The 25,885-nt window shown below is 39.0% G+C and overlaps 1 protein-coding gene across 4 annotated transcripts in view; it reads right to left on the bottom strand.

Annotated features, from left to right (window-relative positions):
- MEF2C (myocyte enhancer factor 2C) overlaps positions 1-25,885 on the bottom strand; it is a 124,009-nt gene that overhangs the window by 8,127 nt on the left and 89,997 nt on the right. For 2 of the 4 annotated variants that reach the window (XM_018559239.1, XM_018559237.1), the window contains exons 7-10: positions 7,486-7,658; positions 5,589-5,612; positions 4,698-4,827; positions 93-225 (exon numbers count right to left, since the gene is read on the bottom strand). In XM_018559239.1, the coding sequence (XP_018414741.1) occupies positions 93-225; positions 4,698-4,827; positions 5,589-5,612; positions 7,486-7,658 (460 nt within the window). The remainder of the gene's footprint in view (positions 1-92; positions 226-4,697; positions 4,828-5,588; positions 5,613-7,485; positions 7,659-25,885) is intronic. The other 2 variants (XM_018559241.1, XM_018559238.1) reach the window with 1 other exon arrangement.

The raw sequence follows: 25,885 nt of genomic DNA on the forward strand, positions 1-25,885 counted from the left end.
ATATATATATATATGTCAGTACTGTAGTTATTATGACCATCTGATATTGTAGTCTAATGTATCTTCCCATTGTACCTAGGCACATAGCTTACCCCAGGTGGCTGAGAGCGGATGGAGGCATGTTATGCAGATGGTGTTGTTGCCAGCCAGTAACTGAGCCAAGGTGAAGGGCGCTGCTATTAAACCCAGAGAGAGATGACAGGTCTGCACTGCTTAGAGAGTATTCTACAATAGAAATGCATACAAAAACAATAAAAATTAATTTTTCAGTAGCATGGGTAAATATTCTCAAGCATGTAAAGTCAACGTAATCAAAGGGATTTAGGATACATGAAGACTGAGCTCTGTTATCTGATTCAACATATAGCAGCAAAAAAGGCTCTCTTTACTGTTTTCCCTATTTCCATTCAAGTTCTATACACAGATTCAATTCACAAAGCTTTAACACAAGGCTAATGAGCTGTATTTTTAGCAATGTCACTAATGTTTCAAACCTTATTGGTCTAAGTTGAAAATAACTATAATAAAAAAAAATAGAATCCATATCCTGTTGTTTTAGCTTTGTGAATTGAACCTAATGCACCCTTAATGAAGCCCAACTCTTGACAAATGGGAGGACAGTAATAAAAAGCTGACAGAGGGTATATCACACTCCAGTGAAAACCTTTTTTTTTTAGTCTTAAATAGACTTGGAAAAAATTAAATACTTCTGTCAAGTTTTTATTGATGACCCAAGCGGGGAGATTTTACCTTGGGAAAAGAATGAAAAGGAATGAATACCAATGGGGCAGCAAGTCACGGACAATGATAATAAACTGTCAGAATATTTAACCCTTCCCCATTTTAATGAAAAAATATATTTGTCCCCAATGGAGAGATTCTGAATGACCTCTTGTTATGACAGGAAGTAAGGGGACATTTCATTAGTGTGGACACCAATATGGGGCTTTTCCTACTCTGTCCAATACTAAAAAAAAGAAAAAATATTTGCTTGGAGTTGGGGTTTACTTTTTTTTGTCTGGAGTTAAGCTTTAAAAATACTGGCAGCCAATATGCACTTTTATTTTTAGACAAAATCAACCCACTAATGGAATTAAACTGTTGCACAATTCAAGCAATTTTATCATATGTGACAAGCTGACAGATGAAGGACATGGCAGAAATTCCCTGCTGATTCCTCTTTATTTACTTTTAATAGAAAAAAAGGCAATTATACTTCATATGAGAAAATAATTTTCAGTGGGTTTGAACACGGCTGCATGAATTTGCTTCTCTAATGAAAAGCCCATTTATTGTTTTGTGCACATGATTATTTTTGTTATTATACAATGCAATAAAATGTAACTAATAACTCTACATGGAATTTGCATGTTCTCCCTGTGCTTGTGAAGGTTTCCTCCGGGTACTCCGGTTTCCTCCCACATTCCAAAGACATTCGGTTAGGAAATTAGCCCTAGTATGTGTGTATAAATATGAGATAGGAACTATAGATGGTAGGCTTTTTTAGGGCAGGGACTGATATTGATGTGCAATGTAAAGCACTGCGTAAATTATTGGCACTATATAAATACCTATAATAAAGAAATAATAAGGAATCATAATCTATTAATGTTACAATCCCCCTTTCACTGTGATATATTTTAGATCTACAAGACAGAGGAGGTAGTGTACAATTTGTTTCATGACTAAAATTAACACTAACAGGATTAGCTCTACTGCATGAAGATCAATAAGGCAACGATGAAGTAAGTTCTAGAGAAGACAGCAGATTCGGAAGGGGGCGGGGCTGTCTTACATTTAAGTTGAGCCATCTGGATAAAACTGAACTTGTTAGAAAAAGCCCAACTGAATGGCAGATTCTCCTTTAGTTCATACTTTAACGCTTTCATATCAAATCACATAGCTTAGAAGGAAAGGAGGATGAAAGAAAAAGACAGCAACTGCAAATAGGCATATTGCTTTTCATGTGTATACCCGGGTCAAAAATAGAGGCTAGGGCATGGCTTTATGTATACAAGATCCTCCAGCATGACAATATTCTCTAAGTTACAGAATATTGTGCTCCAACTCCTCTCCACCTTTCTTTTTTAAATAGTCTAACATTAAAAGAGAACCAATATTTTGTATTAGGGCTGTTAATGATTAACATTTTTGTGTTCGATTAATCAAAATTTTTTTTAATCGATTAATTGATTCATTTCGATTAATTATAATGCACATACAGATCCAACTACATTGGCCTATACACATAAAGCACAGCAATGAAGTAATAAAATTAACTAGGATCACACTAATCCAGCACGTTATTAATCTCACGTGGGGCAACTCAGAATAATAACGTGCTGGATTAGTGTGATCCTAATTCATTGTATGACTTCATTGGTGTGCTGTATGTGTATAGGCCAATGCCTTGGCTGGCGCTCGTGCAGAGTTTTTAAAAAAAATTAATCGATCAAAAATATTTTAATCGATCAAAAAGATTAACGATTAATTGATAAATTAATTATTAATTTGCACAGCCCTATTTTGTATATGCATTGTTCAATTATCATAACAGGGTAGGGTTACTTTCTTTTTCTTTACCTACTGTATGTAAGAATAATTCTGATAGTTCTCATAGCTGCTGACCTGGGGTTGATTTACAGAAGGAGTAGAGCAATTTCACATTACGAAATGACAGCTAACTGAGTGAATAGAGCGAAGCTGGGATCCCTTCAGTCATGTACAAAGCAAACAGCTCATAGATGATTAACATTTCTTTTTAACAACAGAATACTGGTATGTGTATTCAGGGGCTGGGAGATGGACAGTATGGAGTTGGTTTACTAAAGGCAAATATTGTGTTCACTTTGCAAGTGAATTAACACTTTGCAGAGGAAGTTTCCCTTAGCTTAGTGAATGAGGTGAAGTTCTGCTGACTAGCATCAACCAATCATGTGCAAGCAAAAATACTGGGGTCTATTCACTAAGCTGTCGAAGGATCTAGCCGTAGCTTCGGCTGATCCTTCGGCTAGCTTCGGCCCCAGGACCCCTTCGGTTCAGTAGAACTGAAGGGCTGCTGTACGGGCTATGCACTATAGCCCTACAGCTCCCAAAGTCGGCCGAGCGGCTCAGTCGAGCCAAAGGCATATGCTTCGGCTCGGCTGAGCCAAGGTGAGAGCCGAAGCTGGCCGAGCTTCTGGCAGCTGGGCGGAGCCAGCCGTCATCTTACGGCTGGCTCCGGCCACTTGCAGAGAGATCAGCGTCCCTGGTTACTAGGTAACCAGGGACGCTGTCATTACACACTGAGAACCCGGCCGGGCCACTATGATATCACAGTGGCCTCTCTGTGTTCTCAGTGTGTAATGACAGATGGCTTTCCTGGTTACCTGGTAACCAGGAACGCCATCTGTCATCCCTCCCCCGGATGCTCTGGGAGTCTAATATGCTCCCGGCCGCCTGGGAAATAAACACTTTCTCTCAGAAAGATTCACTCTGCTCGATCGAGCAGAGTAAACCTTTCCCTGCTCGTTTTTTTTCCTTCTGACATCGGAGCCGATAGGAATGCATAGCTAGATTCCTATTGGCTATTTCAATTTGCAATAGCCAATAGCAAACTAGCTATTGCACCCGCCCACTGCTGCTGTCAATCAGCAGAGAGGCCGAACATGCTGAGCATGTTCGGCCGACTCGAAGCCACGCGAAGCAAGCCGATGTACGGCTGAAATCAGCCGGACCAGCCTGAAGTGAATAGCCGAACAGTGTTCGGCTCACTTCACTTCAGATCGGTCATTCACTCGGATGCCCTCGGCATCTTAGTGAATAGACCCCATATTCTTCATCCTGACTGTCCTTATTTTATGTTGAATGTATGCTTTTTGTTAATAAAGCAAAAACAAAAATATAAAGGTGGATGTGGATTATTCTTAACAGGTGACATCATAATCTAGAACAAATTCTGATGAGATCATGGAAAAAACATGTGACTTTTCTTTCAGATCCACTGCTACACAACTATCCTCTGACCTGACCGGATGCGGTAAAACCCCTATGGCTTTGCTATCCCTTGCCTTTCAGCTTCGTTCCCAGTTTCAGGGGGAATTTACAACTGATTGTTAAAATAATTTCACTGAGCTACCTGTTTGCTCAGGCAGAACTGTGAACAGAAATAAGGGTGACATTATTTACACAGCTGCCTTAGCTATTAATACTCCACCCGAATTGGACTCTTTAGTTATGTCACCTTTAAAGTGACAGTAAACCTAAATAATATATTATCACCAACAGCTTATTCAGATAAAGTGAAATGTTGTGTTGCCCTTTAGTTTTTCCCAACTGCTTTACTCTGTGAATAAAATACAATGTATTTTGTCAGTTGCTTTTTCTTCCTAATAAAGCGTGGCAACGTTATTCATAGCCATGTAAGGATTGTCACTCCAGCATGATGTGCCTATGTATGTCAAGCTCTATTCTGCTCATAGACAGCTGCCATGCCACAGGTACCCACACCGGCCAGGGTGGTCATAATGCTTGAGTGACAGTAGCTCCTTCAGGAAGCCTCGCTTATCAACAAAGGGCAGATTAGTCCAGCAGGGTCACCAGCATGCCTTGGCCACAGTCACTGCCTTGGCCTGCATAGAGCTGCATAGCAGTCACTTGACCACAAGAAAAATAGAATCTGACACTTTTTGTTATTGTTTTCTTCTAGCACTGCTCACCATTGCCATACGTTGTTGAAATTGCTGATGGGTATCCTCCCATCCCCTGCCCTGGTAAAGTCGGTGTCGCTACAGGAACCACTGGGGTAGCCAGTGACTGAGCAGATTGTGAGTTGTTTATCCTTTGATTCTATTGAGAGAGACGAGAAGAAAAAAAAGACAAGAATAACAAGATTATTAGTAAGTTTATCAGGTGCGGAACGTTTTTATTTTATTTTTCTCAAGAAAAAAAAACACTTCAACATGATACAAATTAATCATTTAGCATGTGGCTCCCATGAACTCTTCCAACCCTATCATTTACAATCTTTCAAGAGACCAAGTGTCGCCATGGCAACCCATTACATCAGCTTCTCCTAGGCAATTGAACTTGCCACGAGTAAAGGTTGCTTTATTGTGAGTTGAAAACAGACCATGTGGAAAATTGATGAAATATGCATACTGTACTATCATTGTTTCTTTATCATTCAAATGCAAAAATGTCATTAAAATTACCAGTGACTAGGCTTAGACTTAGTTAAAAAAAAGACACCTTTACAATGGCTTTTTGCTGCAGTTAACATGGTTAGCAGCAGATGGCAGTAAGGATCCTTTTTTTTTTTTTTTTATTAGCAAGTCTCGCTATTTCACATTATATAAGATGCAGGTTTATACATATTTTAGCAATTGGCCATTTAGCTCAAGGTATTAAATGTGTAGTGGCCAAGTGACAACACACCTATTACAAGATCTAGGCTGTTTCCAGTCTTGTATACTTATACACTAAGAACTTTTTTTTTTTATTGTTATGTTGCTTTTAAATATAATCTGGCAATGTGGAATTTTCCTTCACAGTAACAACACACAAAGTAGAAGAGTTAAAAACCTTCTTAAACACTCTTTGCCACTTACCAGAAGGAGATCGACATCCTCAGACTGAGAGCAGGGAAAAGGAGTATTAAGTAACAATTAGTATTGATACATTATTAATAAAGGTGAAATGATAGTTGAAATATAATGTTGCTTGTAGATTTTAAATGCACAGAGATTCTGCAGCACATCAAGCTTCTCTCTCTCACTGCATTCATTTAATGGGGTTGTCATTTATACAGAAAATATTACTAACCTCCCTCCCCTCCTGACTCTTCCTGGATACCAAAGTGTGACCCACTTAGGTCAGTTCTCTAATCCCGGTAGAGATCTAATTTCTTTAAGGGGCAAGAAATAAATCATTCTGATGACTTCTTGTTAGGTACAGCAAGAGAGTTATTGTGAACTGGCCAGGGTAATTTGTGTTTTATGTTATGTATAGACCAAAGGGTCTAAAAAATTATTATTCAAATCTTCCTGTCTTCTCTTTTTTTTCTCTCTCTCTCTTTAAACAGAGCTCCAGCTTAAATGAATTTTTTTATTTAAATTGACAAAATTGTTTAAAAATTAAAAAAGCATCAATGCTCACCTCCTGTCCATTGTTTGGAGTCCAGCATTGCTTATGTTCTGGGGTTGAATGACATTTACCCATTCCCTGTGAGCCCAGGCTGTCATGGACCTGCCCCAGTGTCAATTTTATTTCCCATTTAAGTTTTAAACTTTTGTAAACCAACTTTATTACCATTTTACAAAATCTTTAGTTTACAAATTAACATTTAATACAGGGTGCACCTATGACAGTGGTGTCACAGGCCATACAAAGCAGAGGATGATGAATAACATTGATTTATTTGGTTTTGTGTACATTTCTGCTTGAGCTTTTGAGTTCAGTTAACAATATTTTTTTTTCTGCAAAGCTGCTAAGAGTAGCTTGAGACAGCTGAAGAGGACAGCAGAGCTCCAGTCACTAGATGAAAATTTTAATATAAAATAAGGATTTTAAATATTTTATATTTACCTGGCTAAAAATGTAAAATGTTTTAAAACATTACTAAACAATATTTTTAATGAGTTGTACCCATTCTCTCTGTTTATTCTGGTGATCGCTGTCACTGCGACTGAATTGAGGAATCAACCAAGAACCAGAACAGAAACAGAGGGGAAATCAATGCGTACACTTATTCCCGTGACAACTGTCTAACTGTCTAAGAAAGGACTTCCCTCACTTTGGAGAGATCTTCTCTTACTCCCTGTTGTGACTACAGGACAGGAAGTGAAGGGAAATCGCCCCAAAAAGGACAAAGAGAGCAAAAAAAAAACCCCACTGACAGATGTTTTATCCATTCCTTACTCTATCCAATTTAAAAATGCTTCTTGAGATAAAGCTTAACCTTACTGAAGAACACATAACTTAACCTCTTTTAGCCTTAAAATGTCAAATAATGTAAATGATATACAGACAGATCAGTGTTAATATAAGTATTTGTAGATGTTGTCATTTGTTATTTTATTTAAGGTTATATTGTGTTTTAGGTTTAATATCAGAGTCAATATAGAGCATTTTCTGGGGAATTAACAGCATTATCCACAAATACTTTTGAATGACTGTGTGTGTGTGTGTGTAAAGAATAAACTCTTCAACTGCCAACAAGAATTGTATTCTGCCATATTCAGAGCAGAAGATCTATGATTTGGCATAGCCCAGTGTCTCACACATACAGTATGATTTTCCTACAACACATGGCACTCATTATGGGTGAAAACAACACAAAGTTTCAAGTTACATCCACAGCTAACCCTAATTATTAATCTTTCAGATCAGTTGTTCTAGTGAGACACCCACATAACATTATACAGCTTTCTATAGATATACTAGGTGGTATAAACAAAAATAGCAACATAGTAATAATCAAACAATGAATTAAGAGCAATAATTTACCACAGAGGGCATTGTATTCTTGCTGCCAGGTGGAATAAGAACTCTGAGGTCAGGTTTACGATTGTTCATCCCCAAGTTCATTGGCGGTGGTGACTTTGTTTGCATATTTTTATTCAAGTTACCAGGTGAGACCAGCAGACCTGGCGAATTACGATGATTGCCATACCCATTTCCTGTTACAGGAGAAAAAGAAAATTAGAAAAAAATTTGGTCTCACGTTAAAATTCTATTGCATGGTCAGTGGACAACTGGATTTATCCCCATTTTTGTAGGCTCACTTAGCAGGCAATATAGTGCTAAAATTGGATAAGCTTATATGAAACAGCAGCTGCGTAAGATGGACATTTTTTATCTAAGCAAATTGTAAAGTTGACCAAATATTACCTCCTATTTGTTTTGCCCAAACATGTTGAATGTGAGATGTTTTCACTTTGCACCATTTGACCTACACTTGTACAGCCAGATTGTAAAATGTGTCGCTAGCGTAAGAATGTTGTCATACAACCTACATTTAATTTGAACTCTACTAAAATATCATTCGGTGGATATAACCATTCCACACTCTGTTACTGAAATTTTAGCTTTTAAAGTAGCAGGTGACATTGAGACAAATTATGTCAGAACTCTTCACCTTTTATAAGATCTTGTAATCAGCCAATATTAATTGAAAAAACAAATAGATAAGATAAGAGGAAAATAAAGAAAACATGAATGTCCTAGTTGTATAATTAGTGTATGCCTTCTTTAACGAATACTAAGCAGCTAATTAAAAATGGTTGTTTGTGATCTTTAAAGCCACTCTTCAAGCTGAAGCAGAGGTATGAGATTGGTAGGGGCCCCATTATTGGTGTCAGTACACAAATACATAAAGAGGAAAAAATGCCTGTCCCATTTTTTGTATAAAGGCTGATAACCCTACAAACCATAGGCAGTCTGTGGAGGTGGCGTTAGGTGGAGTGAACACATAAACACATGTTGATGTGAGAATATGATAATACTCACAAACTGAAGAAAAAAGGTAGTGCATACATAGATAGATGTACATGTAGATGCACACAGTTATGTACATACATATTTCCTCTTTAACAACATTGTGTTTTGCCCTTTGGCGATTCCTAGAAATGTTTTTGACACAGAAAGTAAAAAGAGAGGTGCTAAAAGATTTTCACGTGTCTCATTATCTCCAGACATTTTACTTCTGCAAGTCTCCTAATTTCCAGAACACATCTTTTCTCATCTCTCCTTTCTTGTATCCCTACAGTGCTAAATCAACACTTGATGAGAGATTGCTTCCTATTAGTTACCAGCTCCGCTGCTCTTTGATATGTCAACTTATTGAAACATATGTCTTGCTAATTGCATTTGCATGCTTGTGTTTGCTTTTACTCGCTTGAGATCGAGAGACTAAGATAAGACATATTTACTGCCAGGACGCCAGTGATTTTTACAATTTAAGACAATCAAGCAGACTTTGTCTAACAAGAAAATGACTTTGTAAGGGGCATGTTTTGTACTACAGGTGGTTCGAACAAGTGGAAAAGATTTACTAGAAATGAGAAATGGTTACCAGTTGTTTTTATGTCTTTTAATGTTCTGCTCTGTAAAAGGAAAACCTATGCATTATTGTAATGTTTTTTTTCTCATTTGGTCACGAAGGGTAATCTCTAAATGTGTACCAGTTCCTTTCAGATTGTTTCAAGCAATGCTTTGTAGACCTATATTTAAATGTTATAGTTTCCAGCCCACAAATAAACATCCTTAGAATAGTAGGACTTGAAGAATGTCAGATCACTGCCCTCTTTCATTGACACAAGAGCCCACCCTTAGACAAATACAAGCATGAGGCTCTCAGTAACAATATAATTCTGCCTTAAAAACCAATAGCTGGGAGCAATGGATTATATTGTGGTATACTGTAAAACGTGTACTGCATAGAATTATGTTAATTGAAAAATAAAGGTGCATACTGTTGAAGCTAAACATGCACCTAAAAAGCATGGTCTGCATTTTGAATCTGACTCCCCTCCCCCTTGATGAAATGTAAAAGTTCAAAAAAAAACACCTGCAGGAAAAAAAAATTTGATAATATACTTACATTTCCCTGGTTTCCACTTGCAGTGCCCAGCTAAGACTGACATCATCATCCTCCTGGTGGGAACTGGGAAATATTGAGTAGCGGAAATATGAAGAAAATGCTTCCAACACTGTTGCAGCATCTTCTTGCGAAATGTGGAGTACTCAGCATTTACCAGGATCTCATCTACAGGATGATGATGTCACCCATGCACTACATTTTTTTAAGCATTTACTTGGTGTTATAGTAAGGAGGGATACATTAAAAAGTGGACCTTGCATGAATTTCGGGGTCCTCTGTAATATCCATGGTTCCACTTATCACAGGAAAAAAGTGCGTATGTTCAACCAAACACTTCTGATTGCTGCAAGAAATTTTTAGGTATAGCTGACAAGCTCCACAGATGGTTAAACACTGTCCCTCAGTCCCTACCGAATATAGGATGATGCATTTACTATATGTACACCAAGAGATAGAGTTACCTAATTAAGTAACATTGTTGCGATGAGTTTGCCAACTGCACAAAAAGTGGACAGCTCTTTGATCACTTGTCAAAATTAACAGATGTCCAAATATTTGGCCAGCTCACTTGTTTCCATTTACACATATTACCATTTAGATAAGCTCCTCCGCCCTCCCCCACCCCAACAGCCTAACTGTCTAATGTCCCTGCCACAGGCACATTTATATACAAACACTAGGACTAAATTGTGTGCAAGTCTATTAACCTATCATTGTGGTTTTGGTAGTGAACCAGAGCAGCCAAGAGAAACCCACAGAGGAAGGACATACAAATTCCATTCGTGTGCCTAATGGAAATTCAAGCCAGTATCCAAGCAGTATAAGGCAAGAGCACTAACCAATGAAATGCTGTGCTCCAGTCCTATGTTCTACAAGATCCATTTTATGCACTGTGAATGAATCTCAGAGCCAACTAAGTTTAATTGGCAAATGAGCTGTACAGTAAAAACACTCCTAGCAAAAACTAGAAGTTGATGGTTAGACCCAACAGAAGGTTATTGAACATTAGGAGATACATCATAAATAGACAGGAATACATGTATCACATCAATTATTATCTATCTTTATATTTGGTCAATATGTATAGGTCTATATTTAGTAAGCATAAAAATTACAGGTCATCCTTTTATATTTCAGAAGGCAAGCAGTTGACCTAAGCAGGGTCAGTATGAATAAATGAGTAGGTTGAAGTTCTTTTTTGTGGACTATCCCTTTAAACTCTTTCTTTAACAGAACACATTACATGTTATACAGTGTTGCAGAAAATGTTTCATATTTCTATAATTTTGTTCTTGGTTTACTAAATGTGTGTTCATATTGTTTCACATATGCACACAACTATGAATTTCATTCAGGCTGCAGCCAAAAGTATAATACACTTTTTGCATTCCATCTGTTTTCCATTTTCGCATACTGTATAGTCAGGAAATCCATTCATTTATGACATATAATTTTTGCACTTTAAAGTGGGTAGAGGAATGTGACACAGCGCATAGAGCCCCATTTAATTTGATCATTTTCCAGACGGAATGTAATTGTAAAGTATAGGTTAAGAGCAGGTTTAAACCATAAATTTGAGTTTTTACTATTTCATGTTTTCTTTTTTATACTCTTTCAGACACAAAAGGAATCATTCTCTTTAACCCATCAGAAAAGTTACGCCCATATGATGTATTCGTTTATCCCACAATTGACTATGCATAGCTGGATTATTTCAAAGAAAACCATCACTGAGAAAGTATGGAAGCTGTTAATGCTGACCTCACCTTTGGAAAATACCAGTTTTCTGGCTGTGATGCTGATCCAGTGATTTCAGTACTTTAGCAGCAAGATTAGGAGTGTTAGCCTTCCTGATCTGCATGCATGGTCTAAGCATGTGTTTCAGACAGACAGAGACAGCTGTGAACTTAGAGGATGAATTGTTCTACAAGGGATCTGTAAGGGCTTGTTTTCAAGCTTATCTACTACTTGTTAAAAAATATGCAAATACTTGGATGCTCATACCCTGAACATAGGCTCACTTTAAGCTCAAACATATTGCTGTAATTTAATACATGTACATGTTCTGTAGGAGAGCACACAATGTCTTTCTTATATTGGTAAGAATGGTGGATATTCATTTTATTGTTTAAGCACTGAGAAATGTGTTAAGGTAATTGGTGAGGCATGGATACCTTATTTTGAGTTAAGTAGGTATTGCATGCACTTCTTATTGAATTTCATTCCTTCTAGGACAACAGATATTTATCTCATTACACTGAATCCCATAGATGCTTACGTCCCTATATAATGTAGGTAGCAACATGGATGTCTGCAGAGCTGCTCATAAATACATTGCATTGAAGAGTAAAATGCAGTAGAACACTTCCAAATGACTATCAGTACTTATCTTCAGAACTGTGATACATCAGAAGCCTAATATTTACAATAATGAGTAATTATAGACTTTTCTGGGAAAACTGGGACAGGCTGGTGCCCTAAAGGTTTCATAGTGTACTACTCAAAGAAAACAGAGGTAACCACATTCCAGAAAACTGGTGAAGTTAAAATAGTTGTCCTTGGCGCTGATCTTCTTCTGATGAAAGATGTAAACAAAAAAAATAAGTTTTTTCCTCTTGACACAATCTAATCTGTCCTTGAATGTTCAACTACAATATCATGTAAACACACTCAAAATAAAGTGGAAGGAAAGAACACAGAAAAAAGTCACACTATCATATGAAGAATCCATAATGACGAGTCACAAACATAAAGACAATTTAATTTGTTATTACAAAAGCAGAAATTCATCAAAGACGTCTGGTTATAGTTTTTGGAATAATTTCTATCATAGGATGGGAAAGATGTTATTTATAACAAACACTGAACATAGCTGAAATGTATCTGGTGATTAGTTTTGTATGAACAAAAAGGTAAAACAGGTAAACAGCCTATTTTAAAGAAACAACCATTCAGATCATTAATTTGTGATCACTAACAACTTCAACTCATTCTTCTAGCCATCTGTTCTGGCCTTAATCAGCAAAGCCACAACCCACATATTCAAACTTGTACCCTAAATGCAGAATGGGGCCCAGGGGACTTAGGTGCATCTAAACCCAAGAACAGAAACTTAATATATTCTAGCACACCTGTCCTTAGATGTGGTAGCTGCATTAGTTTTCCTTCTTTTTAGACTTTATTTTTACCTGGTGATCCTGCCAGTAAGACACTTCCTGCCCAGGGGTGACATTGTTAACTTAGAGGGTTATTCACAAAGTTGCCGAGGGCAGCCGTGTGAATAACCGACCCGAAGTGAAGTGAGCCGAACCCTGTTTGGCAATTCACTTCAGGCTTGTACGGCTCATTTCAGCCGTATACCGACTGAAATCAGCCGTACATCGGCTTGCTGCGGCTGGGTTCGGGTCGGCCGAACATGCTCAGCATGCTCGGCCGACCCGAAGTGCAGGAGTTAGATTTAGCCGATCCAACATTTGGATCAGCTGAGCCGAACCTCTGGCAGGCTATTAGCTGCTGTTCGGCCTATTCTCATAGAGGCCGAACAGCAGTGAGTGAATAGCCGAATCCCGCCGAGCAAAAAAATAGTAAACGATTAGCAGAGCCGGAGGTGCCATGAAAGCCGACTCTGCTGAGTTCTCATGGTACTGACAGTTCAGCGTCCCCTGGCAACCAGGGGACGCTGAACTGTCAGTACCATGAGAGCTCAGCAGAGTCGGCTTTCATGGCACCTCCGGCTCTGCTAAACTCTCATTGTAATGCAGGGGGGAGAGAGCACCCCCCGTTGAAATGATGGCAGATAGCAGAGGAAGCAATAGCTTCTTTGCTATCTGCAAGTTTCTTTTTTTTTAGTATTCTGACAGCTGCTGCTGTTAGAATAACAAAAAAAAAACGGCATAGGAATGCATAGCTAGATTCCTATTGGCTATTTCAATTTGCAATATCCAATAGCAAGTTGACTATTGCACCTGCCCTCTGCTCCTGTCAATCACTAGAGAGGACCTGATGGAGAACTTCAGGTCCCCTCTGCTGATAGCAGCAGTGGGTGGGTGCAATAGCTAGTTTGCTATTGGCTATTGCAAATTGAAATAGTAAATAGGAATATAGCTATGCATTCCTATGCTGTTTTTTTTTCTGACTGACGGCGGCCGGCAGCTCCGATGTCAGAAGAAAAAAAAAAACAGACCTTGGCTCAGTCGAGTCGAGGCATATACCTTCGGCTCGACTGAGCCACTCGGCCAACGTCGGGAGTTGTACGGGCTATAGTGAATAGACCATACAGCAGCCTGAACCGAAGGGGTCATGGGGCAAAACTAGCCGAAGGATCAGGTGAAGCTACGGCTAGATCCTTTGGCAGGTTTGTGAATAACCCCCTTACTGTTCTGTATTTATAGACCAGCAATGTTGTAATCCCGGGACAGGACTAAAAAACACCTCCCCCTCTCCTCATCTCCATTACATAGAAGGGAGGTGTTTGTAGTTCAAAAAGTTGAACTGTGAAGGACTAAAATCTGTTAGTTAACAGTGCAAAGTATGTTAACAGTGCAGAGTATACAGGAAACCGCACAGCATTGAAATTTCTCTCAGGATCAACCCTTTTTTTTGCACTTATCAAACAGATATACCAAAACTCTTCATGATAAATGTTACATTTTTACTAACTAAATGCAAACAAATCAACAATCTAATGAGGCAGAAACAGGCTTACTTGGGTATTTAGAACTGCAATGGAACTCCTGTTGAATGAAGAGACCTGCATAATTACAGACTGTATTACAAACAAGGGAATACTCAATGTAAAAACACTTTCAAGGCTCGTATTCCAGCTTGCAATAGTTGTATTCATATAGCTGTAATAGAATTAAATGATTGCTCAATGGTTTATGCAGATCAACCTAATGTTTGTGTGAAAGAATTCTTCCTATAAAGTAATCTTCCAATGCAAGAAGAAAAAGGAATACAACAAACCAGAATTTCATTGTTTAAGATGGACTAATTAAAGTCTCATCCAATGCGTTGCCAACTGCACATTAGCCATGCTGTCCAGTTGACCAGAGGTGCTGTAATGAAGGATGTAAACTAACAAGTGGTATGTACCTCAGGAGACTGTACTTATACCAGAACAAACACAGGTGAACTAGCACAACAAGAAAAAAACAAAGCAAAAGGCAAACCAAGGACATTACCAGCTGCTTGCAGAACCTTTTGCCTAAGAAGTATGAGCAGAAGGCTAGGTTTAAGGAGGTAACCAGGTCATCTTATTCAGAGAAAGACTAGATTTGTTCCATGCCATGAAAATGTTCCTTTGCAAGTTCTGAAATTAAATTGAGCCAATGGGTCAAATTGAGTGTGGCCGGGTGTTTTATTATTTTGATGGCAGCAAATGAGGGAGCAAGGACGAGCTCCAGCCGGTGAGCACTTGGATAGCCCCTGCTTTTGTGCTGTGGAGGAGCAGTGCAATCTTTTGAGTGCTTTGAATTGAGCAAATGGCACTGTTTGGATGGTGGATATTATTATTATACAGGAATTATATAGCGCCAACAGTTTGTACAGAGCTTTACAATATAGCGTATTTGCCGGTGTATAAGACGGCTGGGCATATAAGACAACCCCCCACTTTTTGTGTAAAAATATAGGTTTTGGGCTATACTCGTCGTATAAGACGAGTATAGCCCAAAACAATGTTTAAATGCACTTACTAACCTCCTTGGCGGTATTCCCGAGTGTGGCTCGGGGTTAATTTTTAGTACCATAAGTGTTAACCCCGAGCCACACTCGGGATTACAGTCTCTTACCTTGTCCAGGATCCCAGCAGCTCCTCCATCTTCCGTCCTTCAGCTACTACTGCGCTGAGCCAATCACGGCAGGCTTTCTATTCTTTAATACAAAGCCTGTATTTACTGAATACAAAGCCTGCCGTGATTGGCTCAGTGCTGAGCTAATCACGGCAGGCTTTGTATTCAGTAAATACAGGCTTTGTATTAAAGAATAGAAAGCCTGCCGTGATTGGCTCAGCGCGGTATACTGTATGTAGTCGAAGCTACATACAGTATACCGAAGTATACCTGGTGTATAAGACGACCCCCGATTTTCGGGCGATTTTTTGGGGTCTCAAACCCCGTCTTATACGCCGGCAAATACGGTAAGGAAGACATTACAATCACATTACAATTCAAGACAAGATGGTAAGGAGGGCCCTGCCCCTGAGGGCTTACAATCTAAAAGGGAGGGGGAAGTGATACATGAGGAGGTAGCTGTGTGATGAATTGTTTGAAATATTTGGATGTTTGGATATCATCAATCCCAGCACTTGCATGCAGCTACACAGGAAAGGCAAACAACAGTAATGAAGTTGCCAAAGTTGATTCTGGGAACAAACCGAAACACAGATAAAAACATTCTCAGCTAACTAAAAATTTAAGTGAGCAAGTAACAGTAAAACCAGAGGAGATCAGGTCTTCTATATACAGTTGCTAGCCAGCTGCAACTGTTTCTGTGGAAATACCACAGACACAGCAACAAGCCCCTATGTGTCACTCATAACATGTGAGTCTTCAAAGAAAATCCCAAAACTCAAGAAGAATTCACATATTCACTGGCCTGATCCAAATAACAGAGTCCTGTGTTAACTGGAACACAGACAACTCCAGGACCATCACAGAGAAAACACCAGTATACTAAGGGGTCTATTCACTAAGCTGCCGACGGCAGCCGAGTGAATAACCGACCCGAAGTGAGCCGAATGTTGTTCGGCTATTCACTTCAGGCTTGTACGGCTGATTTCAGCCATATATCGGCTGGAGTCAGCCGTACATCGGGTGGCTTCAGGTCGGGCAAACATGCTCAGCATGTTCGGCTGACCTGAAGTGCAGAAGGAGTTCGACTCAGCCGATCCAACATCTGGATCGGCTGAGCCGAATCCCCAGCAGACTACTCGCTGCTGTTCGGCCTATTCTCATAGATGCCGAACAGCAGTGAGTGAATAGCCGAATGCCGCCGAGCGGCATTCAGCTCGGCTATTCTGCTCGATACCTCTGTGGTACCGAGCAGAATAAAAAAACAGTTAAAAAAGTAGAAAAAATAAAATAGATAACGATTGGGCAGAGCTAGCAGTGACAGCTAGCTCCGCCCAACAGTTTTCTATTGGCCGGGGGGGTTCTGCTGCCGCCAAAATAAAAAAATTAAATAAAAAATACACCATAGGAATGCATAGCTAGATTCCTATTGGCTATTTCACTTTGCAATAGCCAATAGCAAAGTAGCTATTGCACCCGCCCTCTGCTACTGTCAATCACCAGAGGGGAACCTGATTGAGAACTGCAGGTCCCCCTCTGCTGATTAATAACAGCAGTGGGCGGGTGCAATAGCTAGTTTGCTATTGGCTATTGCAAAGTGGAAATAGCCAATAGGAATCTAGCTATGCATTCCTATGGTGTTTTTTTGTTTTTTTTTCTGACTGGGGGCAGCCAGCGGCTCCATGTCAGAAAAAAAAACAGATGGCAAGGAAAGGTTTACTCTGCTCGAGCGAGCAGAGTAAACCTTTCCAAGAGAAAGTGTTTCTCTCCCGGGCGGCCGGGAGTCGTATTAGACTCCCAGAGCGTTCAGGAGAGTAATGATAGATGGCGTCCCTGGTTACCAGGTAACCAGGAACGCCATCTGTCATTACACACTGAGAACACTAAGAGGCCACTGTGATATCATAGCGGCCCAGCCGGGTTCTCAGTGTGTAATGCAAGCGTCCCTGGTTACCTGGTAACCAGGGGCGCTGATCTCTCTGCAAGTGGCCGGAGCCAGCCGTAAGATGGCGGCTGGCTGTAGTGACATAGGGACCGGAGGATGAAACTAAAGTTTGCATCATGATACACAAGCAGCTAAATTCCAATTACTGGATTACTTATAACCAATGTAGCTTACTACACTTATTTAACATTAAATTATATTTCAGATTTGTGTGCAGGATTGATGCAAATGGTAAGGTTCAGTGTAATTTTAATGTGTTGCTGAATTTGCCAGCTAAATAAATAAACAACAATAATAATTAATTAATATAAAAAATCCATGTATACAGCAAAATAGCCATTTTTGTGAGTTGATGGAAATAGTGAATAAAATCAAACCAGCAAAAATCAAATGTTCAAGGATGATGTAGATATGACTTAATTTTACAGAAAGCATCTCATTTACTATGATTGTAAAACTAAAAAAAAAAAAAAAAAAAGCTACGGGTTTGTTATGAATAAAAATGAGATCAAACTGTTGTTGATTGCATAGCCCTTGAAGTGCATCATTTAAAGAGTTCATGAATTGCATGTGATACAAAAGACCTGTAAAAATACAGACTGTCTGTTCCTCCGGAGAATTTGGAGGCATCAGAATTTAAATAAAAAGTAAGTGAACTTGGCTGAATTATCATCACATGTCAGACTGCTGCATTTCTAAATACTCACTCGCAGTACTAACATTTTCTTGCATAAAATCATAGCCATCAGAGTTAGATCATCGTGGAGTCAGGCACTCCTGCCCCAATTTTCATTCTGTGTATTCAGAGACCACACTGCACAATCAATTTCGTTTACATACAATTGTTGTGTGATAGCTGATTTCCATTTTGTTTGGCTCCTACAAAAACCAGCTGAAAGTGAGAAACTACAAGGATTACCTGTCGATTAGAGGGGGGACTTTTTCAGCATCCAAGATGTCTGATGAAAACTTGAGGAAAAGTAAGTAAGTCAATTCCTCCAACTAAAAACCACTAGACTTTATCTATTAAAAAGTATGTGAAAGCAAAACTTTTTTTTAGCTTAGGTTGGTGCAAGGAAGTATGAAACCCATTGTCAGGTTCTTATTGCTGTCTGCACCTCGCTGGGCATGGAGATTTACTCTGTATAGCTGCCCTGTTGACCACTAAACGTGATGGCAAATCTAAAGTTCTAGAGGCACAAGAACAGGAGATCACGGGCAGGGCCCTCCTTACCATCTTGTCTTGAATTGTATTGTGATTGTAATGTCTTCCTTATACTGTAAAGTGCTGTGCAAACTGTTGGCGATATATAAATCCTGCATAATAATAATGAAGGGAATTCTTTTAACTTGGTTGCGTGTTTTAGTGAGGGGATTTCCCCTGACTTTGGCTAGGGATTTTCTCTTGTTTCCTGTTATGTCTCTGGGACAAGGAGTGGAGGGAAATCTCCCCAACAGGTCTTGACAATTACATACTCTATGTTGGCTTTATGCATACTTTAAAGGAAAGCCTATGAAGGACATCCTACACTTTGAAACAGGCAGATTGTGATTGGTTGCTATGGGCCATACCCCAACTTTATTCCAACTGTGCACACAAAGTGTTTCAAAACCTAAAGTATAGGTTTGGGTAAGGTTAGAATGGGTAAGGTTAATAAACTCAGGTGTTTATTGATGCCTGGGTCCCTGTTGGGGAAATGTCACCTTACTGGGGATACAGCCAACAATAAAAACTTGACAGGCATTCTAAATTGTACCCGCCCAATTAAAACCATTAATATACCTTATCGTAATATAGTAACATGTTGAAACTGCAGTAGTGAATAGTGGCTTCCTTTCACATACAGGGCTTTCTCGTTACAAGCTGTAGAAAGCCATTGAATGCAGTGTGGCAGCAGGTGCCAGCACCCAGCAATCTACATATCTTGGGCACAGTTAGGTGGGGTGATATCCTCTTCAGGGAAGCCTATCCCACTTCAACCTAACCACTGAACCATCACATTCTCAAAAAATTCATCCCCACACAGTTACTTCCTCATGTATCACTTGCCCCTCCCTTTTAGATTGTAAGCCCTCAGGGGCAGGACCCTCCTTACCAACTTGTCTTGAATTGTATTGTATTTGTAATGTCTTCCTTATATTTTAAAGCGATGCGCAAACTGTTGGCGCTATATAAATCCTGTATAATATTAATATCCTGTCTGACAGTGCTGTATAGTCCCAGCCATAATGTCATCACAAGCGCAGGGCATGGTGTCTGCAAAAGATAAGAGCCACTGAACACCAGTGAAATAGGGGTCTAATATCAGTGACACCAATGATTGGGCATTTATTCCTCCCATTGACATCAATGATGGGACATAATTCTTCCACTGACACCAAGAATGGGACACTATTCCTCTCACTGACACCAATGATGGGGCTATTATTACTCCTATTGACACCAATGACGCCAGGAAGTTTTTTTTACTCCCACTGATGCAGGTATAATTTTACCGTTACTAATGCCAGGGCATTCATTACTCCCACTGTCCACCAATGCCAGGACAATTTTTGCTCCCACTGACTACCAATGCAGGGGCATTTTTAACTCCCACTGACCACAAAGGCAAGGGTATTTTCACTTCCACTAACCGCCGATGCAGGGGTCATTTTTTACTCTAAAAACAAGAGGTGTATGTGGAGCACATTCAGATTAATGGATTCTTAGAGTGGGGGGAGCAAATGGAATGTATGTGCATCCTGCATTTTTTACTCTCACTGACCTTTGACACCAGATAATTTTTTTACTTCTACTGACCAAATCCAACCCCAACAGACTAACAGACAGACCCTTATTTAAAAAGTCTGAGGACACCAGAGCTAGCATTTTGCTAAATGTGAACACCGAGTTCAGTTTTTTTAAATCACAGTGGTAAGGGAATTTCAGATTTCTACATGAGGGTGAAAGGGATTATGATTGGCACATTTCATTAAGCAGGCAGACTTCACTTATTTTATCTTTATTTTTCATCATAGCAATACATACACAGTCATAGAGTGTCAAAAATGTCTCCGCTTGCCATGAAAAACACACAAAGCGCAGCATGGACTATGCTCAGGAATAACATTTACTATCTTTCTTTATTTGCTTGTTAAATTGTGATTAAAAATATAACACAAAGACTGTAATGTCTAATTTCCTGTTTTTTTTCTCTTGGCAAAGTGTGACTTGCTACTGAAGCAGCCCCATCAAGCATGTATTTCAAAGCCATTAGGTGCAAATTAATGACATTGGATTATTAATGCAAGATTACCTAAAGATGATAACGAGCATACAGACTGGGTGATTAAATATTTTATGGCTAAAGTGAGTATTCCAAAGCTTCCGAGCACCATGAGAGGGAATTCAGAGGAAAAGCTCAAATGAATCCACTCCAAATACATCCTTATAGTGAAAGTAACAGATACAATATGCAACTTAAGTACCATTAAAATAACCAGCTGCAAAATATTAACCACAAGCACAAACTGTAGCAAAATGAGTTTTGACTGCCAGATGTAATCATAGTAAGCCATTCTGTGGGGATAGATCATACAGCATTGCTGCATTTCTTTACTTGCCTATAAAAGCAATACATGTTTATATAGTAATTTACCCCCCCAAAAAATCCCCATGTGCTTGATTCAAAATTGTGAATCTAGCTACTCTAAAAAGAACTTTTATGGTTGGATTCACACCTTTCCATGTGTTATCAAGAATTATACATTTTCATAAACTGCCTATACATATTGCACATGTCAGGCTTCAAAAAACAAGCATAAAAAGGTATGAATGGGCCTTAAATGGGCAGGTAACAGTCTTTGTTTAAGAATGTTTGAATAGTTGAATGTCCATAGCCTGGTCACAGGTTCACTTTAAGGAATAATTGCACCATGGTAGACTAAGCCTGCAAGCCTTGTATGCCATCTTACTTTACCTTTGTTAACCAATGAGGGAATGCATAGATATTGGCATATTAAAAGACAACTGTACCTTTGTCACAGTTTCCTTTATCATGTTCTCAACCCTGGTAGTGCTGCCCACCTGGACATTTATCTTCTTCCTCAATCCATTAATCTTTGCTGTACCGCCCTGCCTGATGCCACAGGGTCTTTCCAGTAAAATCATTTCTGACGGGACCTCTTCCTAATGCGCATGCCCCATTCATTCCTATGGGTAAACCATACTCATGCCAGCCTCCAGTGTTCCAGCACATCATGGACAAGCCCAGCACACACAGACTGACAAGAGAATATTGGAGGTCATTGGGAAGGCTGTCTGGTGCTGGGCAGGGCTACACACACCGGACGATTGAGGAGGAAAAAGGTGAATATTTATCCAGGTGGGCAGCACTCAGGGTGAATAATAAAAATATAATTGTACCAAAGTTTCAGTGGTCCTTTAAAGTAAACCTTTCCTGAGAAAAATATGGAGGCTGCAATCTCTGACCCACTGTGCTGGCACACTGCTTCGTTACTTTCTGGGCCACAGAGCAGGAATGCGCATGCAGATCAAGAAGGTTAAGTCAAAATCCTTTTCAACACATTTGTTGTGGTTGAGTGACTCAGATTGTTGAAACTGAAGAGTCAGAATGGCAGTCAGGCAACTAGCATTTTCATAAAGAGAGGTCAGAAGTGGCAGCTTTCATGGTTCTCAGAAAAGGTTTAATTGGAAGGAACTCAATAATTAATCTTCTTAAAGTTAACAGACAACAAAAATAGGCTTCAACTGCTTTTATTTAATGTAAAACACAATAAATTACACCCATTACATAATATACCTGCACAAATACATATATTACTACTTCTACTACTACCGTGATTCCGCAAAAGTATGTAAATCAGCGGAAACATAAAAACTAATTTACAATTAGTTAGTCATTATTACACAATGACATCCAGTCTAAACCTTTAAACATTCTGACTAAAACACATTTCTTGTCACATCAGTCAAAAATAAGTCATCCTAAGCACTTTTTTCAAATCGTAGAGGTGAAAATTCTATAAAAAGGTACACATATGGTACTACTATTCCGGAGAACTGACTTCTGGGAAATTACTGTTTTTTAAGGCAAAGCCTCAGTGATGCAAAAAGGATCTTTCCTTTTACTGATCATCTCTTTCCTGCTTAACATGGCCAGATAAAAACCACATTCTGGGTCATACTGTAGCATTTAGCAAAGTGACCGATAAGGCGCAGATGACTAAGTATCTACTGTGTTGTTGACTCAGAGAAATGCTTTAGAAGCTTCAGCTGTAACTAGAATTTCGCATTATTCTTCTCTCTATCTAGCAATGCTAAGTCAAACACAGACACCAACGTTTAGGCAGAGATGATAGACAGCTAAACAGATAGATATCAAGAAAGGTATTTTGAACTAGAGAGTACAGCTAACAGTACAGATGAACACACCTATCTGTGTGTAGATCCATCTAAAGACCTCCAGGGCTATCATATTCAGATTTGTAAGCCAGATGGGTCATCTCTCAAAAAAATTAGAGACAGTTACATCCATGTGTCAAATGCAAATTTCAACAAATTGGAGGGATCGGTTGAGATTTGGGCACTTATTTACTAATCTAATACAGAAATATAGCTACAAATATGAATTGCCAAAAGAAAGGGAATAAAAGTATGTCCATGAGAAAAAATGGTGATAGTTTGATTAACAACTTGCAGAACAGCTTTATGAAGAGTGAAATCAATATTGCAAGAGCTTACAATAGGAAGACATCTGTTGACTTTAAATATGTTGCTATGCATTTCGCAAAAAAATTAAATTCAGTCCAAGGGCAATCAAGCAGAACTTTGGAGAGAGTATGTGGTCACTTTAGTAGCTGATAGTGATGATGAATGGAAGATGCAAACAAGGAGAAGCAACTGAAGGGAGAAGATATGGATGTGGAGATCTTTGAGGATAAACCTTTTCAATGTAGGTAGGCAGTAACTAAAAAAGGGTTAAGGATGCTATGAGAATTGGCTCACTTCAGAAAAGTTACTGACCAAAATTGGAGGTGTTACAGGATGTCCTATAAAAAGAATGTGGCAGTTATTAAGATGGAGCATTGTGTGTCAGTTATACTGTCAAAACATCAAGAAACTGTGTGACTTGATTGAGAGCATGAATAGTTATGAAGTGCTGATGTTGTGTCATTTCAAGATGTGCTTTTAAGACCTTTGGGCGTGCAAAATACAAGGGAACTTTACATTGTGAGATGTATAAGTGGTGCATGCTAGAAACTGATTATCTTTTTCACAGGCTTTACATTAGATCACTTTGACATTCTATGTATCTGAATGGATCAAAGCATCTCTCTAAGGACTCTTTTCTGTGAAGCACCTGGTCACACAGATTCTTATATGTTCTTTGACCATCTAACAGCTTTGCTAACTGTTTCATCCATCATATTACAGACATATCCTTTAGAAATATTTAACTGTGCTCATCTGGTGAATTCTGGAATATGGTGCACAGTGTTCTTCATAGCCTTTAAAGATAATGTTCAGGAATTTTTGAACAGCATATTGCAGGCCCAGATTTACAATTCTAGAGTATGTAGGCACACAGCCATTATTGTTCTAAACATCACCTTAATTACCAATTAGCCCCAAAATGTATATATAATGTTCTATAGTTTTACTAGTCTTGTCACAGAACCATGTATAATAACAGTGTAGATACTGCAGTTTGAGTAATAGACTTAGTAGGTCTTCACAAAGACCTACTAAGTCTATTACAAAATCCAGCCAAGGTGATGGACCACAACTGTGCTGTTACTATTTTATCTTCATAGAAGAAATAGTGGGGCTAAAATTGAATGAGGTAAAGATGTTCTTCAAGTCAAACAAAACATTCTAATCTGTTTCTGAACTTTTTGCATATTAGTGATGTTATAAATATATACTGTATACATAGTGCCTCCTCTTATAAGCCACCAGTAAGAAATAGGATGGATCTTGCTTTGTTATTGTTTACTTTGATTGGTGCACTAAGCTACACTCAGGGCTTGTTCACACCAACTGCAGTGCGTTCCATAGCAGTAGCTGCTGGAACACACCACAATCGCTCACAAAACTTCCCCCTGTGTTGTTGAAGTCAGTGCGATCGGTTCCACTGCAAACACAAAAAATAGAGCATGCAGTTCCACTGCAAACACAAAAAATAGAGCATGCATTGATTTCAATGCACTGCCATGCCCCCTCCCGCCCCAGAACGCAGGGGGAAGTTTTGTGAGAGATTGCGATGCGTTCCAGCAGCTACTGCTCTGGAACACACTGCAATTGGTGTGAACAAGCCCTTAGTATTACTGTATATTCAGCACATGAAACGATACAAGTAAAACCTGCTGGTCTTCCAGAAATTAAGCTTGCTCCTGATTTCTTCTTTGAGATGACAGCAGAGTGTTGTCAGCCCTGGCTATATCTCCCTTGCTGAAATACAGTACACCACCCTTATGCTATGGAGATGAGGAAAGTGTGGGTTGTTCTGTAGTCAAGCAGAGAAGAATGGGGCAGGGCTGGTGGCACTGTTCAGAATTCCTGTGCAGTTGAGGCAGTGATGTCAGCTCACTACAAGAAGTTAGGGGTTCATTGGACTTCTGGCAGATTACCTGGTATATTTCTGTACTTTTAAAGCGCTAAAACATAGGGAAATGTGCATGCACTGCAGAGATATGTATGTAATATGTTTTTTTTCACCCAGACATACACTTTAATACTAAAGGGTCAGAGACAACTGACATTTTTTATTTTAGTTGAAGGAGAAATCTTTTTAAAGAGACCTATTTTGCTGCATTTAAATGGTATATTACCTATAGAAATAAAGTAGATACACTTTACGCTAAATTTAGCCAAGACCCTGAACTCTTAGATTTCTGCCACATGATTATGTCACCAATTTAAACTATTAAACACAGACCATACAGAGCTCTCTGTTATATAGAGAAGGGCTGAACAAAGACAACATTGCAATCTCTGAAACTGCACTGTAGACATACATGAGTCTTAAATAGACGTATTGTTAGGCAGACAGTATTCACTTTAGCATAAATTGGTCTGCTCATCTGCCTCTTTATGATGTCCCCTCACAGTGCTCTGTAAACCAGTCTTAACACTGGTAGGATTAAATAAAACACAAAGACTGTTCTTTATGATCTGTCACAGCCTTAATCACATAATTTTACATCTGTAATCACTGAAATGACAAGAGATATCACACTGTCCATGTTCCAGTATAATTTTTCATCCTAGCTCAGTTTGGCACTTGCTGAATATTTGTGTGTGATAAACACCCCAAACAGAATCTTGGGGAATGGCATAGAACCTATTTAGCACTCTACCGAATCATGACTGCAAGAAACGGATAAAACCATTTTATAAGCAATGGAATCAGATGTTATATTTTTATATGTATTACTGTAGTTTTCTTAAGTGTGGCTTTCAGTTAATTCAGACAAATTTATGATATCATTTAATCTATTTTGGTCCCAGCCATGCAAAACAGACTGTTGGCAAACTGCCAGTAAACCAAATCTCTTTGTAAATGA

This window comes from Nanorana parkeri, unplaced genomic scaffold (assembly GCF_000935625.1).
Source record: "Nanorana parkeri isolate BGI_ZX_2015 unplaced genomic scaffold, ASM93562v1 scaffold384, whole genome shotgun sequence".
Lineage (NCBI taxonomy): Eukaryota > Metazoa > Chordata > Amphibia > Anura > Dicroglossidae > Nanorana > Nanorana parkeri.